The sequence below is a fragment of the Fringilla coelebs genome (assembly GCF_963513975.1).
Source record: "Fringilla coelebs genome assembly, chromosome: 8".
In the NCBI taxonomy this organism is placed as follows: domain Eukaryota; kingdom Metazoa; phylum Chordata; class Aves; order Passeriformes; family Fringillidae; genus Fringilla; species Fringilla coelebs.
Window position 1 is genome coordinate 23,773,787 of NC_140066.1, and position 17,827 is coordinate 23,791,613.

The 17,827-nt window shown below is 38.7% G+C and overlaps 1 protein-coding gene across 5 annotated transcripts in view; it reads right to left on the minus strand.

Moving 5' to 3' along the window:
* Window positions 1-17,827, minus strand: part of BTRC (beta-transducin repeat containing E3 ubiquitin protein ligase) — a 115,313-nt gene that overhangs the window by 78,970 nt on the left and 18,516 nt on the right. For 4 of the 5 annotated variants that reach the window (XM_084210313.1, XM_084210314.1, XM_084210312.1 and 1 more), the window contains one exon: window positions 8,852-8,959. The exons of the other annotated variant lie outside the window; for it this stretch is intronic. In XM_084210313.1, the coding sequence (XP_084066439.1) occupies window positions 8,852-8,959 (108 nt within the window). The remainder of the gene's footprint in view (window positions 1-8,851; window positions 8,960-17,827) is intronic. 5 annotated transcript variants of the gene reach the window in all.

Below are 17,827 nucleotides of genomic sequence, written 5' to 3' on the forward strand. Positions count from 1 at the left end.
TCCAGTAATATTATGTTTCAAGTTTCATCTTATCCTAAACTGGACTGTACAAGACCTTGCCCTACACACACAAAACAGGAACCTTTTAAAAACCAAACACTTGCAGGCTACTGCAGACAACAATTGAAATTTATTTCCAAAAATTCCCTCAAAGCAATAACTAGCAGCAAAAGAAAGCTCAGCTTTAAACTAGGGTCATTTTTTTCCCCTATAGTATCTCCCATGGTCTGCTTCATAATGGTCATACTGGTAGCACAAATTAGTCATCTAATCACATCGTAGCTCTTAACCAGGACACAGAGTATGAACCACAGCAGTCAAAACATTGACAAGCCAGAGAGCCCCAACCCCTCACCAGCCAGTGCTGTTGGAGTTGCAGTCACAGGAATTTTAAGCAACAAGGACAGCTAAAAAGCAGGCCTGAGGTGTATTCTTGCCCTTCACCTTCAGGAGGGGATTACGTGCCGCTCCACATTGGCATGGTGTGTGCATCCAACCATACTTCAGCCTCCTCTTTGTAGATCGCTTTTCTTCTTTGGAAGCAAACTAGAAGCCTGCATTAGCATGCTGTATTTTGCTCTCACCACTAGAAATACTGAGGGTGCTATTTGTAATTGTATTCTTTTAAGAGGTTTGTTCTCTGCAGCTGTTTTCTGCTTGCAGTGTATTTTGTGTAATCAGCACATCATCATAAATACATTGGCTGTTCCCCCGAGGGAAGCTGTCACTGTTTAATTTACAGAACAACCTGGCCAATGTGAATTCTAACACTACAGCACTATGGCAAGAAGTTACCACACTCGGAAAAACAGGTTTCTATGAATTTTTATATCAAGAGCTGGTCCCAGGACAATTTAGTTTCTAGAAATAGATTGATTTTAAAAACACTCTATACGCTGGATGGAATAGATTCTTTCCCATTTACAGCCTCTTAAGGCAGCACCAAATTCACTCTCACATTATTTTAAAGGTGACAATCTCACCACAACCATCTTCAGTTCTGATTTTTACCAAAAGAAGGCACTGGATATAAGTGTGTTATCCTACACACTAATTTTGTGTATGTGCGTGTTTGGGTTTTTTTAATGAACAAGCACCACAACACCAACGTGTTAAGTTTGTCTTCATTTGCACAAGGGAACGTACTGTGTTGCAAGGTCAAATGTTATTACCTACATCAAAGGGTTGCTGCACAGTTTATTACTCTGAAGATGTGACGGAAGAACAAGGTATATTCCTGAAAGAGTAGAAGTGTATGCAGCTTTATTGGCTGAATGAAGAGCTTCTTCCTTTGTTCGCTGGATATATGGTTGTGTTTTGAGATAATAAATCACAGGGATTTTTTGTAGAAGGTAGGCAAAAAGCAATGGTTGATCTTGCTATATACAGACACAATACCAAATTATATTTGTAGTCATTTAAGAACTAGAAATCAGCCCTAAATAAATATTTGGGTACAATCAATGAGTTACTTGCTACTTCATTCACAATGGCTACTAGAAGCAGTCTACCTGCCTACTTAGAAAGGGAGCCAAGAAGACTGACAACCTGATTTTTTTTTTATACTTATACACACACATACACATATATTTAAATAAGGAAATATATTAAAAAATGCTAGAGAGAAACAACTATAAACATAAATAAAATCCAAAAAACAGAATTCGCAAAGTATAAACTTCTTTGGGAATTCTCCTCAAAAAGCAACAAAAACCTGTTTCATCAATTTAACAAAAAACATGCATTTTATTTAGGGGGGCAGCTGGTTGTTAAATAACTTTAGCAGCAATTTTGCCAATTCTTAGCGGCAATTAGAAGCCCTGCTTAACATCACCAGACACAGGGCAAGTATACAAACATCATAAAAAAGAACCATTCATATCACAGAGTATCAGTTATGTATTTTCACAAGAAGAGTTTAATTTTACTTAGTTTGCAGAGTATTCCAGCAAATTATTTTTATTTCAAATCTAACAAAACATAAGAAACCATTAAAGCAAAACAAATACCATCTTGTCTGTGATATGGTTTATGTTTATGAGAGTGACCGACCAAACACAGATAAAACTGAGTGAAAATAGCTGAGATTTTATAGAAAAGTGAGTCATCTGGTTATCTATAGAGGACAGAATACAGGAAAGAGAATATCTGAGTATTTTTACACGCTATGTAAGTAATAGCCAACAGAAAGCAGAGGAAATAAGATGAAATCTGACACAGTGTCGCAAGCTACTTCTTCAAGCTATGAATTTTAAGATTTAGCAAGTGCATTTCCTCTGAGAGTGGGTTGATTCCCTGAAATTTTGCATGTGTTCACCTTATTTCAGAGAAGAAATATTTCATTTTCTTCTCCTTATACAGAATTATTCAGAACTATCTCTGCATATTTCCTAAGAGCGACTGAATTCTAACGTTGCTTAAATTTAGATGCGGGTAAGGAAGTATTTCATGACTTCTCCAAATTTGTCATAAAATTCTGTATTTGTATTTTTAAATTAAAATCATTGGTGTTATCTTTTTGCCAGTTGAGCACAAAAAGGTACAACTTGATCTTGTGCCACCGGCTCCCTCTGAAGTCCTCCCTGCCCGTGGAGCCACCAAATCCAAAGAGATAATGGGACGATTTACAGGGACTAGGCTGAATCTAAACGCACTGGACCGCCTATGACTGGTGCGAGGGGCTTGAAGTGGGGTACCCTCAGAGCCTCCTTTCTCCACAGAAAGGGACAAAGATGTAGGCTTTGGGGCAGCACGCAAGAGTCGCTGAAATGTTATTTAAGTGCCAAAGCCCGCGGCTGCGGCGCCCGGCGAGCCCCGGGGCTGCAGTTCCGGGCGCGGCCGGGGGAGCGCAGCACAGTCCGCGCCATGGCCCGGCCCCCGCCCCGCGCCGCGCCCGCGCGGCAGCGCGCACACGCACTGCCGCCTTCTAATTCAATTAGCGCAGCCTGCAACTCCAGAAAAGAGTAATTCAATTAGTGCATTGTGGAGCTCCACAATACCTCCAAGCAGATGTTCGCAATCCTGAGGAACCGGAGCTAGCTTTAAAGATACCTGTATGCCTCCAACGCGGCGCTGCATATGCCGTTTGTCACTACGGCTTTACACACCTTCCTGACTCCTAACGAGGGAGGAAGGAAAACTCGGATGAGTTTTGTTTCATTTTTTAAACCCAACAGTCAAACTGGTGCTGATGTGCTAGAAACCTTGCCCTCACCTTAGCGGGAAAAGCACATTAGTAGTAACCAGACCATCACTACTCATGCTGAAGGAGGGGGAGGCCTTGTAGCTACGATGCAGTTTAAATTAATCATTGTGCTGGACACATTGAGGTGGTATTTCTCAGTGAGAGATTCTGTCTCTCACTTCTTGATACCCAGATTACAGAGCTAATAAAAGCACATGGAACTTCTGAGGATCAATATGGGTGCAGAACAAATGCCGATTTCTGTTACTAAATGTAATTACTCAATGTAATTAGAAATTAGTGATGTGCTACAAAAAACAACCAAACCCATCCCACTGATCTACAAAGAAAGATTTATTTTTAATTTCTTTGCCACTTGAAAGGAGGAAAATATCTCTTGCTGTTGCTACTACCCATGAGCTAAGATCTTGCAGCACACCCTGGACAACTTCCTGAGTTTGGTGGGCTCCCCAGTATCACCCAGCCTCTGCACAGGTGACACCACCAGCCAGACAACGTCACCAAATTTAAAGAGGGATAAATCCTAAATATGGTTAAGAAAGCTCTTCTGTAGTCACTGGGCACTTTATTTAAAGATATCGCCAGCTAGGCTAACCATTGTAGTCTTCCTACAGTGAAGCTCCCAAAAGTCTGAGCTACAAATGGGGCTGGAGGCAAACACAAAAATATGATTTGGCTTCATTTCTGCTCCTTCTTTTATAGTCTCATGCCTTTATAATTGCTCCTACCAGGTGGTAAAATGAGGAAAACCAGAAAAGACTGCTGCTGAACACCTCCAACAAGAAACTTTGCTGAAAAAACCAGGTGTCACATTGTGGCAGTTCAATATTTCATAGCCAATACAAGGAATGTGCAACAGCACTGCAACTTTAAATCTTTGCCTCCTGTGTCAGTCTATCTCCTCTCATTGTAATGCCAAAGGGAACAGCAATCAGAGTGGAGATGTTCAACGTGATAGAGGTCAGGACACCAGTGGATCAACGTACCAGAAACACGACCTTGTTTATTTTTTTCCCCAGTATTATTGTTTACAGGGTGCTTTGCTCATGTACCTTGTGGTTCTTAGCTAAAAGATGAAATTACAGCCCAGGATGAAGCGCTCAGGCACACATCCAATTTGTGTTTCCATCTCAGAAAACAAAAAGCTTCTGAGGCCCTCGGGCTGCCATTCAAACTTGGAGAGGCTGACATTTTTAACAGCATGAACCAGAGACTGGCAGAGGAATGATCTAATGCATTTCTGACTTGTCAATCAAAGATCTCACCTCTGCTGTCTTGTAAACAGTTGGGGGCCACCTAACTACATTCACAACCAGGGCAGAGCCTGCTGCCAGCCAGAGGGGTGCTGGAGCCACATGCTCTGGCTATTAGTCACCAAAATTAGGATTCTGCTTTAGAGGTGCACTGTAAACAGCCCCGGGCAGGCTTCACACAGCCACTGGCATAGCGAGAGGGGTGAATACAAAGCAGGCTTAGTGTCTCCATGCTGATGGAGTCTATGACTGGACATCTCGTATCTTTCCCAATTAGAGACAGAACTATGCACACCAGCAAACACTGACTCCAAAGCCAAACAATTTCCTTCAAATGTCTTTCTCACAAACATATTTCTGAGCATGCAGTTTGGCCACCCCAAGACTCTAGCTCTAACCTCCTGTATAACCAGAAATGATGTACTACTGCTCACATTTACACTGTATTTCCAGCAATAAAACGTCAATATCTAACACAGAAGTGCGTGAACAGGCTGAAGGAAATTTAGAGACACAACTGTTTCTACCAATACACTGACAATGCTTCTTTGACAAATATTCTGCTTTGTAACACAAAAAATATAAACATTAGGAAAAAATAATGTAAAAGTAATTTGAAGAATAAGTTCATGCCTGTCTCACAAGGACAACAGACTTCCATCACTGCATACCTTTAACATCTTTTGCATGTTCACCTTTCTGCAAAAGTAATCTCAGTCCATAGAGGTCACAGAACAGCACAGCCTCAAGTGCACTCCCTTTTGCTTCAATTTGCCTAGCACAGCAACACATACCTTCCTCCCTGGGACAGAGCTTTTAGCCCAGACCGAGGAAGTCTCACACGCATGCTCACTTCTGTAAAACCAAGCAGAAGCTCATCCCCTTCACTTGACAAGCCCTGAGGTGTAGTTCTTTATGGCCAAGATCTTCAGGTAAAACAAAATGCGAATTTCTGACATTCTATAGAGACACTTCTGTATTCAACAAGATGTTGCTACCTGCACCACAAAAGTTAATCATCCCCTTTGACTACTAGAGCCTGTTACAGAAAAAAAAAGTTTCAGATTTGGCAAAATGAAGCTGACAAGACAACTCTTTTCTCTTCCACCTGTGTCTAGGCTCCAGACAAAGGTAGTAAAAGCATGACTCTTGTCCCAAGAAGTTTACAATCTAAACAGGAGCTGGTATTTGTGTTGGCTGTGAATTAGGTAAAAAGGAAGAGGTGGACTGCTCTCAGCTATTATGGTGATACATAAAGTCTTTGGCAAGACTTTCAAATTCCTCTTCAAGCCTCCTCAGCCTACAGGAAACAGCCTACAACAGCCTACAGAAATTAATTCAAGAAAATACTTTGGTCTTCTGCAAACCTGGAAGGATTAATACAATCATTCCCTTGGCATACTTGATGGGTGTAATTGTAAATTTGAATTTTCAAAGAGCTCCAACTATGAAAAGGAACATAAATAGAGTCTTGTGAGCATGCATGGAAAAATATTTTAACAGGTAAAGTAATTATCTTCACATGAAAATGTAATGAAAACCTGCTGGCACATTTGGAAACTTCCAAAGCACAAATTTCTAAGAAAAAAGAGTATATTCTTCATAACTTATTTTTTATTATTAGGATAATCTACACGCAACCTAATTTTCAGTTGCTTTGCAGATTAACAGTACTGTAAAATCTGGCATCCAAGACACCAAAAATGGAATAGCTGGCCTTTTTCTCTAGTTAAAATACCCTCTTTGACTTGACCACTTTCCACAGAGCCTTATAGGGGTTCATGTTCCAATTTGCTGCCATCTTCCACCATGATTGCTATGAAATTCAGTTACACAGTAGACTATCAGTTGCAAAGCCCTTTGAGATAAAAGATGTAAAAAAGAATTGTTTCTAGCTCCTTATTCCCCTATTCATGGGTTTAGCCTTAAAGCCTTTCCCACTGCAAGATGATTGCCTAAAGGCTAAGGAACCAGAAGATCCTGTTTTCACCTGTCTCCAATAATAAAAACACAAAGAAGAAAAATTAAGTTACTTGACATATTAACAGAATCATCTCTAAATCAACTACCTGCCAATGCTTCCCATGAGGAGTCAGCAAGACTTTAACTGAGCTATTCAAAAAGAGCATCTTTCCACATTTCTGTCTGAGCATCTGAAGGCAGGCATGTAAATAACTAGACAAATTCAGCAGTGACTAAGTAGCCTTCCAGATGGCATCTTCTCTTTTGCCACAAGCAAAGAACATTGATATGCTTCTCCAGTTACTTCAAGCTTGCTACGGAATAAAGAAAGTAACTTAATATGAGAAAATTCACTGGGCTACAAGAAAGTCTTTAATGTTTTCCTGAAGATTTGATACCAAAAAAAAAGAAGCATTAAAGAATGATGAAATACTGCAACATCACTGCTTCAAGGAGGCTCCAAACCACTCCATTCTGCGCTGGAAAATGCAGAAGCCATGCCTCAGAGGGGAGTTTTCTTCAAACCATGCAAGCTAATGAGAATCAATCAGAGCCCATTGAAAAAAATGGACTGAAATGTGGATGACTCAGTGCTGCAGAAGCTGTTGCTGGCAATGTGATTTCTCTCTCAACTGGCAGTAAATGTCTTCCTCAAGACAACAGTCAGAGTTCAGTGAAGACTACCAGTTTATAATTTCAGATGGCAAGGAGGACATACTTCCCCAATTCCCATAGTCACTAAATACACATGGAAATATCTCTCAAAATCTGCAGAAACGCAAATGTCAGTCCTACCAGTATCCCAGCACAATCAATCACAGTGCAGCTGACTCATTTGACCCTAAATATCAATGCACTGCATTAGCAGAACAATTATTGTTCATATCTATCATTAGTAAGGACATCTTAAGCTTAAATAAATTAATTTATCTTGCCGTTTGTAATATATGCCTACTTTAAATAATCAAAAATAATTCAAGTAGAAAGGAAGAAGTCTCAATTTGAGTTTATAAATTACTTTCCATATACTGCTAAGCTTAAAGAGATTTGAGATTCCTTCAATAGCCAAAAGCTCAAAAATTAGGCCCATATGATTTAGTCAAATTATGCAAATCAGGATTAGGAGTCTAAACTCTGCCCGTTGTCTCTAGAGTCCTCTTAGACTAATAAGAAGTCATGCTTCCCCCTCCCCCACAGAAAGCCCCACTAAAAGCTTGGATCAGCAAAGGAGGCCTGGCAGGACACCTTCCAGAGTCCATCAGTGCTACTGCTGTGTCAGCAAAAAGAGTTGCACCAAAACGATGCAAGACACTTAAGCCTCCTCTGGGACTAAGAGGATTATTTCCACAGCACTATCCTAACTCTGAGAGCAAGAAGTAAAACTTAAAATAATCTTTGCATGCTTTCCTTTAGAGGCGCATAATGAACTTACCCCGAAACAAGTGAAAATTTCAGAAAGATTCTGGCCTTTTCTTTTTATCTGGTTTTGAAAGATGCTGGTAAATAAAACTCTCTGCCACAGGTTAGGCCAGCAGTAGCATAATCTAGCAGCATAAACCTCAAACTAAATGTTCATGCTACAATAAGCTCAAATGAACATGCTCTCTGCAAAGATATTCCTAAAGTCCCTTAGTCACTGCAGTTTATAAAATACCTCAGAGTTTCCAATGTGAATATAACATCTCCAGAGCCCAGTTATGTCCACATGCCATCAAAAATGTTTGCAATGATCATGAGAGCCTTGTCTAGGTTTCTTGATGCTCACCCAGCACCTGTCTTACTCTCTACCCATGAAAGAATGTCTGCATTTTTTAAGATTGGTCACCCAAAGGGTCTGAACAAACTGGTTTGGCAGAAAACTGACTCATGACAGAGAAAAGCCTAAGATCAAACTCAGAGATCAAAGGAAAAAAAAGGTTTCCTTTATTTACTTTTTGACTGACAGCTTACTTGGATAATAATTTTCTGTAGTCAAAATGTCCAGACTCCTGCTAACAAAGCTGAAGTAAAGAATTTTTGGCATCAATTATCATCATGGCAATGAACTCACCCTCTTAGTCCTTTACGTGGCACGCAGAAAATTTAGATAGGAGGGGAATCGCAAATAGCCAGAATAGCCAGATTGGAGATGGTGTGATGGATGCTGTTTGCCAGATATAATTAAGTGGTATCTTTTTGACACAATTTAAAACCAATGAAAAAGATGATGGTATCAAGCCAACTTAGATAAAATAATTATATCAAGGTAAATGGAAGCGCCCCAGCTGCCCTGAATCTACACAAGATGGGTTAAAATACCAGAGATCAGAATGACAGAGGAGAGGCATAGAGTATGAACCAGAATAAATAGAGGTCAAGCAGGCAAGTCAAGTAAAGGAGATGCACACGCACACAGATGGAGAGAAAAGGAGTGGGGAGAGACAGAAAGTACCTGGAAAGCTGGGAGTGCGCCAGTCCCTGGGTTATACAGGCATCGCAGCGAGGGCATGCTGTCCGCCAGGCTGGAGCAGCCCAGCCACAGAGATCTGGGCATAGAGCACTGCAGAGAAAGGACAACTATGAGATGGGACTGTATGAGACAGGATGGCACAGATTACAGGAACTTTTAAGGCTTAGCCAAATGGCATCAACACAACTGCCCTTTAAGAGAGCACTAACTGCTGAAGCATCTTTTCCTTGAGAGAAGCTTTACAGATGGCATAGTAGCAAAAAAAAGGCACTATTGATCAAGAAAGTAAATTTTGATTAATATTCCACAACAATGTGTTGAGTTTTCCCAGTAATAGAAAGTTTCTTTCCAATTAATCAGACCTCTTCTCTATCCACAGCAATGCTCCAGGCAGAACGCAAGGAAAGCAGAAAAGTAAATGACAACTTTAAGTGTAATACTTGCAGGGAAAAAAGCCGGTTTGTGTTTTGTCTGTAAATAGGATAAAAGGAAAAACCTATGATCCAAGGTGAATAGGAAGTTTGTGACACTTTATAAGAGTTTCATGTTTCTGCTTGCCTTGTTGTTTGTTAAATAAAATACAATTTTTATAATAAATTGATTCAGTTCCTACAAACAGAAATACAAAAAATGAGCCAAAGCAGCCAATCAAGGAAAATACTAGCCATTTTGATAGTTAAAGCCATTACCCCTTGAAATAGAGAGCTGCTTATTCATTTTACACCACTACTATTAAATTTAGGGATGCATTATGATAGCAATTGCTTTTACCAGACACAGAGTTTTTGATGCCATAAGCAGTACTGCATTTGTCTAATTACTGGCAAGGCAGGAAAAAACAAGTGTATTTTAAATTGGCTGAAGATAGCCATGAAAACTGAAGGATGTGATAGATTAGCTGCTGGAGATTTTAAACCCTCATACTCTTCTTTTTTTGCAATCCTGCCCCCACTTTTTTTTTTTTTTTTTAATAGAGGGGGAGGGGATGGGAGGAAATTTGAGTGGAAAGGGCAGCTGGAATGGGTATGAAATGACAGCTGCCTTCTGAGCCTCCGTTTCTTCCTGCTCTTGAGAGGGCTAGAAAACCTTGCGCAATCTTGCACTAAATGAGTATGTAAGAGCAACATAACCCATCTCTGAATGAGCAGAAAGGTGATCACCAACATCCATAATCTGGTCCTGTGCAGACAGACACAGAGATTAACCTTGTCTGTCACCACATTCTTTGCTGTACTTTGTTGCAATTTACTTACACTGCTGTTCCAGTAATAGTATTTAAAGACTGCTGGGGAATATAACCTATAGAAACATTCTCAATAGAACTTTGATTCCTTAAAATACATTCCTCACCGCATTTTCATTTAAAAACAAACAAACAACTCTTTCCTTTACAAAAATACTGAAACTCAAGAATTTGAGTACATCATAGTACTACATATCACATGAACTTGCTACTTGCATGTAATGCCCCTCCTGAAGCCAAAAAAATTACAGCCATAGTATTGTAACAAGCTACAAAAGTGAGCCATACTTCCTTGTCCACCATTCTAACCTCCCAAATACTCCCACTTATAAAAAACCTTCCAAATGCCAGCAATCTTTTCTTTGCAATGTAATATGTATCACTACAGCTATTGAAAACTGTTGTGACAATACCTTTTTTTTAAAAAAATTAATACATGACATGGTTAGCATTTCACCAATTTTATTTATTTAAATCAAAGTTGCTTATTAGTCTTTAAGAACATCACAGTAACAGGAGATTCACTATATGGTTCCTCTGATGATGCAGAGTAAATTCCCTAGGTGAGGATCAGCTGCTAACCATTATCCATCCCAGGATTCATAACATAATACAAAATAAATATGGGATTTTTTTTTTCCATACAGAGTTATCCAAGACTTGCAGCTATCATTTATTCCATATTCTCAAGCTTTCCCATCCCTTGGGCTGCCTCAAGTTTTCATACTGTGATAATGAACTCAAAGAACTGACTGCCATTAAAACTGACTGACAATATATAAAAAGAAGTTACTTTAAATATTTGTACTGACTGAAGCATGGGAAGGTACAGAGGCAGGAAAAATGAGGAGCACTCTGTCAGTGGAAAGGCAAGCTTAAGTTGACTCAAGGTTTGCGTGAGATTACAGCTCAAGTCAGAGTCATTACAATCTGCAGGTAGGGCACTCTATTGTGCCAGGGAACTGTACAGGGCAATGAAATGTCTTCCTCTAAAATTGCCACAATAACAAAGGAAAACACTGAAGGGCTATTCTGCAGAGCTCTCTGACCAATAGAGGATATCATTCCTCACCCGTGCACTCCTGCCACTTAGTATTGTTCCAGAGTTAGGAAGTACAAAGTAAAAAACTACCAATACCTTAGATGATTTCTGAATCTGTTCCAGTATATAACAAAATCTACATTAGTGACACAGTTCTGTTACCTATCTTAAAAACATAAGCGTGAAGTTGCACAGTGTGGAAGGAAATGTCATTCCTGTACTTGCCTTTTACCTATTGAAGGAAGCAGAGAAGCTAAATTACTGCTGGTGACTGAAAGAGGCTTACTCACAAGCCTGAACAAAAGGCCCCAGGTGCTTCAATAGAAACAGCTTGTGTGTAAATCAGATGAGTGACCCACCAGAACAACTTCATTTAGAGTCTGATCTCTGAAAAATCTCAACAGCCTCCATCCCCATGCACTGAGCAAGCCACGTGTCAAACACTCACTTTTGTACTGTCAGCTCCACAAACAAGGGACCGGCCTCAGTGTTCATGACTTGAAAGCTGACTGAAAAAATCCTCTCTTGAACTCAAGTCAATCTACATCGATTCATCAAAACAAAGATACAGAGGCATAGTGCTTGGACTAGAGCCAAATGGGAATGCTGGTATTGCTTGCTAAGTACTGGGCCAGGATGCAGCAATTTCTTTACTTTCCTAATTCCCAACTGCATTAATACTTCGGATGTCTGCACAACTTTCAGACCCAGAGATGCAAAGCTTTTTATTTAGAAAAGCTAAGCATCTTTAATACACATTGAGTGGCATAAAATAGGGAATTATTTTATGAAAAACCCAATTTCTTTTTTCCAATTGATTTTAAAATCCCACTCCCTGAACTCTGAAATGTATTTTCCCACTAAATAAACACAGGGAGTACAGTTTCAAACAAGACCAGCATCCTCCTTGTGACAGAGGCTGGTTCCAGCTGCTCCACTGGTGATTAAAATGGGTTTGCCTTACTTTGAATTAAAATAGGCTAGAAGCATTGACAGCCTCTGCCTGAGCTGAGTGGACAGTAACCATTAGCTGAAGGGAAGGAAGATGTATTTTAACCTATTCAATTATTCTTGTAATTATATTGCAAGAACATTTTTTTACTACATCAGATGTTCTGCCTCTAATAGTCTACCCTCTCTTCCAATTATCTGATGTCCTAAAGACAAATTTCAATACACATTCAATGGCTAAATTTTTACCAGTGCTAAAAATTGGTTATTTACTTTATTTGCTACTGCATTACAAGATTATACATTACCATTTCAGACTGGGTTTTTCTTATCAAATTTGTTCTCTTCTAGTCCTTCAGCAAATACAATATACTAGGGGTAACTAACACAGTTTTAGTAAATTGTGTTACAGGTCAGAAATATATCACCTTGTCCTGTAAAACTAAGTGGCTCTACACAGGGAAAAATAAAGTTCTTGAACTACTACAGTTCACAACTACAGTGCACAGGTATGAAAGCATAAACTGACTATACTGAGCGCACTGTAAAACAAGAATGACCAAAAAAAAGTCAAACGATAGTTGAAGGATATTTTCTTCATAGTCACTTCAGAGAAATTAATTAGACAGTAGTACAGAATTACTGTCTCTAATTGTGGCACATTTTAAAATAGTGAGGTATTACCTACTCCTCGTAAGAACCCTGTACTGAACTTTATGATAACCTATGCACTTAAAACACCTTTGATTTACAGGCAGCCTAATGACTTTTTGTACATCTTCACAAGTTAGTGACAACACCTTTGATTTACAGGCAGCCTAATAACTTTTTGTACATCTTCACAAGTTAGTGACAACACCTTTGATTTACAGGCAGCCTAATAACTTTTTGTACATCTTCACAAGTTAGTGACAAAGCCAAAGAGGAAACCAAATTTTCTCCCCAAGGGCCAGTGTTTGGTGTACTGTACGTAAGATTCATTTCAGATGCTAACCACATCTATTGCAGTCCTTCCCTAGTTCAGAATTGTTTCCCTTCTAGTGCAGAATTCAGCACCTTACACAGGTGAACTCTAAAGATAAACCAATCACAACTTCTAACTCTTACAAAAACCAAGACATGAGGGGAAAAGAGGCCCTAGAAATTCTACCAGCCATACTGGAGCAGATAAAACATATGGGATGCTCTGAAGGGTATTAGAAATATATAAACCATATGTGAGCTTGATATGAGGAGACAGATCACCACTTCAGAAAGCAAATATGGAATGGCTGGCAAGAACAATTCTCCCTGAAAGTCTCTTTCACACTACTGTTTCCTGCATGCTCTATAAAACCTAATTCTCAGGAAATGTGCCTAAGGAATTTTAATCCTTTATCAAACACACGCTCAGATCTTACTGGGATTCCTAATACTCAGAATTATTTTTATCATACACCACAAAAAATGGGAGAACAAACTTTAATACCTTTCAATCTCACTCAGTTCCTCTTATACTTTTTTTGGCCACATACTTAACTAAGCCAATGCCAAAAATATAACATACATCACTTTCACATTGTGTTCAGTCTGCACTATTCCTGTCACCACAGAATGCAACACATTGCACGAAACATATCAGATAAGGCAGCTGCTATTTACATTACAAATGTTGGTCTCATGAAACTTAATAATAATTCCAGAAATTTACTTCTGGATAAAAAATTATTTTGGATCCTTTCCCTGATCCACTTTTCATTCTTTTAACCTCTACTGTTCTGAGGTGTTTTCTGATTAAATATATATAAGCATTAAAAAAAATACTCCCAGTGCATCTTGTATACTTTCACAATTAAAAAACCTGCCATACATATTTCATTTTTTAGCTTTAGTAGTTCTTTTTATCTGAAAAAGAAAGCATCTAATACAACTTCTAAGAAAGCTGCCAAAACAGAATGAGAATATTCTTTTATTATTTATTTTAGTAGATTTTGTGGGGCTTAGGTTTTTTTTCTTTTCCCCTATCCCAACAATGGATGCAAGGCATACTAAATACATAATTACATGAGAGAGCCACACAGCTTTCAGAGGAGCCATTCAAGTGAATTGTGTAAATAATATGCCTTTAAAAACCCTAACATATGAATACAGATTTACCAGTTATGAAGTAGTTATATACCTGAGAGACAAGAATATGCATTTTAAAAAAAATTCTGCCCAATTATGAACTTACCAAAGAGACTAGCATGTCTCAGAGCAAATTAATACTTTCATAACTTTTGGAGAAAGTTTTTTGCCTGTTTTCACTTGAAAATAAGAAAAACATTAAAAGCTGTAAGTCTTAATTAAGACAAAAAAACAACAGTCAAAAGCCATACAGTTAAAACGTGCATCTCCTTGCACCCCAGACCAGTTTTCCACACTTATAACTAGGTAATTCTGACTTTGTCACTGGCAGTTTTTCTTGAAAGTCTTTCCGCAGTAAGAAAATGAATTTATAAAAATAAAGAGGCAACTGTCATAATCCTTGGAGTGTGATCACGAGAAGGATCTCGCAGGGCTCAACCAGCCCACCAACAGCTCTAACTGCACATATTGCACCAGAATGGTGAAGGGCCAGATGCGGTTGCTGTCACAATCAGTGCTTTGCACAACTCCTCACCTTCTATTGTGTTCAGACACCTTGGTCACATTTCCACAAGCATATATGGGGATTCAAACTGGCTTGTGCTCCTGCTTTGCCATAACAAAGCTCAGTTATCTCATTAAAGACCATTGGACCACTTTTCATGAACTGCAAATCAAGCAAACCAACATTTCACTTTGGGAAAGCTGAGCGTATTTTTTTGGCACAACCAGGGTCTGACTTCCAAACAATTAGGTCTCACAAATCAGAGGCTGAAACATGCTACTAGATTCAATTAAAACACTCTTCCTAGATTCCAAACGTAGGTAATACTGGACTTCTTACCCTGGTACAGATCACTGACTTCAGTGCAGCAGTTTTCCCCTTCACCCTCAGGGTGTTACTACATTCTGCCAGCTTTGCTGTGCACACAGAACTCCAACTGCTGTAAAGGGTTATTTTTCCTTCAGCCACCCACTTTGCGTGTAATTGCTCAGTAAATTTTCCTTAACATACGTATTATGTAAACTCTTCTCTAATCTTCTGGTAACTCCCTAGCTAACAGTAACTTTTTACTAGATGTTCCAGTTCACTAACTACTTTTAAATATCAAAGATAAGACACATGGAAAAGGATTTATGTATCCAGATTATCCAAATAATAACTTACCTGAGTGGGATCTGGGAGGATCAAATCACAGCTTTTAGGTAAATGTGTGTGAAGAAATGCTTTCCCCAAGAGTGGTTACTGGAGTTCAACCTCTGTGATTTCAAGTCAACAGAAATTACACACCCCAGCAAGGGGCCAACTTCCATTTATAAGGTGTACAAGATCCTCATTTGCCAAGTGCTTGAGGAAACTTGTATGGATCACATCTGAACTTAACAATACTAATGTTTTCATAATTATAGCTCTTCAAGGGATGAAGCTGATAAATATAAACCAGTGCAGCTGCAGAGCTTTAACATTTAGGTGCCATACCCTTCTTTAAGGAGTAAAACTTGCAGAGACTTGTGTGTGCTTCTTTAAGCAACACCAAACTTACTAAGAGCAATCTCACCAAGGTCTAAAGCATGAAACTATGTGAAGGCCTGAAATGGAGATTTTTACAAGGCCAAGTGCACTTGGCTCTTTGGTAAGCCAGAAAACACAGTTGCTACTAAGCTCCATTATGTCTGATGATCTTAGAAATATCTTCCAAACTGAATGATTCTATAATTCTGTGTCTGAAGTCTGATCAATAGCAAACAATTCCTCATGAGTTTGGGTAAAGTAACATAGCATACTAAGTATTGTGTTGAAACCTCTTTGTCTTGGAACATTTCTAGAACTCCTCTCTATTTTCATGACACAAACTGCAGAGAATAAACCCACATTGGTGGAGATATGAAACGGAAGTTTCATTAGATTTTTCCCTCATCTCTAGCTTTATTTAATTCCATAAAATCTCTCAGAGTTATTGTTATGCACCTACCACACAAAAGTGTTTCAAGGATAAGTGATATGCCTGCATAGTGCTTTGAGGACATAATGCACTATATGAGTGCCAAGTATTAATAAATGAACTGCAGAAAGAAATCTTATTTCAACTTTCCACCCAAGGAGTTAGTATCTGAATTTTAAAAAGCATAAGGATCCACTGAAAATAGATGTTTTAGAAGTTAAGGAAAGGATGCTAAATGACAAAATTACAAAACCAAAATAAATCCAGAATAATTTCATTTTTCTCTCAGCAAAGTGCAATTCTAGCAGAAGAATCTTGGTTTCACCACAGTCCTGGTTTTTACACTCTTTTCTAGCTGACTTGACTGAAGTGCAGACCATTAATATCTGAAGTGCCTTGTTTTGATTATACTGGCCTTTGCTGGTACCAATCTAGTTAAGGTATCACCAAGAACTTCCAGCATAAAACACATTTACAGGTTTATAACTTGGCTTTAAAAATTCTACTACAAAAAGACAGTGGGAGGCAGAAAGGCTCAGATGAGTGCATTACATTACATTACATATACTACGTGATGCATACTTGCTCACAATGCTATGAAAAAGGGAGGCATTAGCTTTAACTCTGAATTACCATGTTTCAGAAGCCACCTAAAAATGATACTTTTACTTTCCTGTTTATGTAATCAAAATAAGGTTTTTGTAAGTGTTTTACCTAATCATCTTAACTTGCCCAGTTTCATAGTTTGGCTTAAATTATAGAAAGTGTCCATATAATATAGGAATTAAAATGTCATGTCTATTGATTGTATTTATACACAAACATTCCGTCCCTGTCTCCCTTCAGAAGTCAATTGTGACTTGTCTCCAAAGGGGCAGCATCTAGGTGATGGGATGTTACAGACTGCTAGCAAGTCAAAAGCTTAAACAAAGATCAAGGCTGAATAAAACAACTATATTTTCTACAAAAAGACAAACACCTAAACAGGAAATAGCTAGAGTAAAGAGAACAATGCAGGTTACTTAAAATGCCAGTCTAAAAGCAACGCGTATTTCTGGCCATTGGTATTGTATTTCCTCTAGCCCACATAAGAACACAATACAACTCTCCATTACAGCACAGCAAAGCAACATTAAATATAAAACCTGCCATTAAAGGGCAGAGGGTAATGACATCAGTGTGGGCAACCCATGCTCAGGTAGTGTTTAACTATTATCTCCAGTTTAAGAAGGCTGAAAATACGCAAATGCAGCCAACACTGGTTTTAGATAAAATTGTCAGTTTTATGGATATTTATAGTATGCGTCCAGTCTTGCAGAACTCCATCTTCCTCCACCTCATCTGTAATATAAACTGCTTTTAGTCCACGTTAATACAATATGTTACTGGGATACTTCTCACATCCTGTGTAAGTCAGGCACTGGATCAATACTCAGCCATGCTGAGGGAAAAAAAAATCATTAAGTTAGGATCCAGTTAAAAATACAGACAACAGGAGAATAAACCTGATGCACAGCCCCCATTCCATCTGGATGCAAATGTAGATTATGCTTTTACATACATCTAAAGTGGCTTTCTTTTCAATACATGGTTTTAAGGAATCCTACAGGTAGTACCTTTCATAGCTATCCTATACCAAACCAAACTCACCTCAAAAAAATTTAACCTCTCTG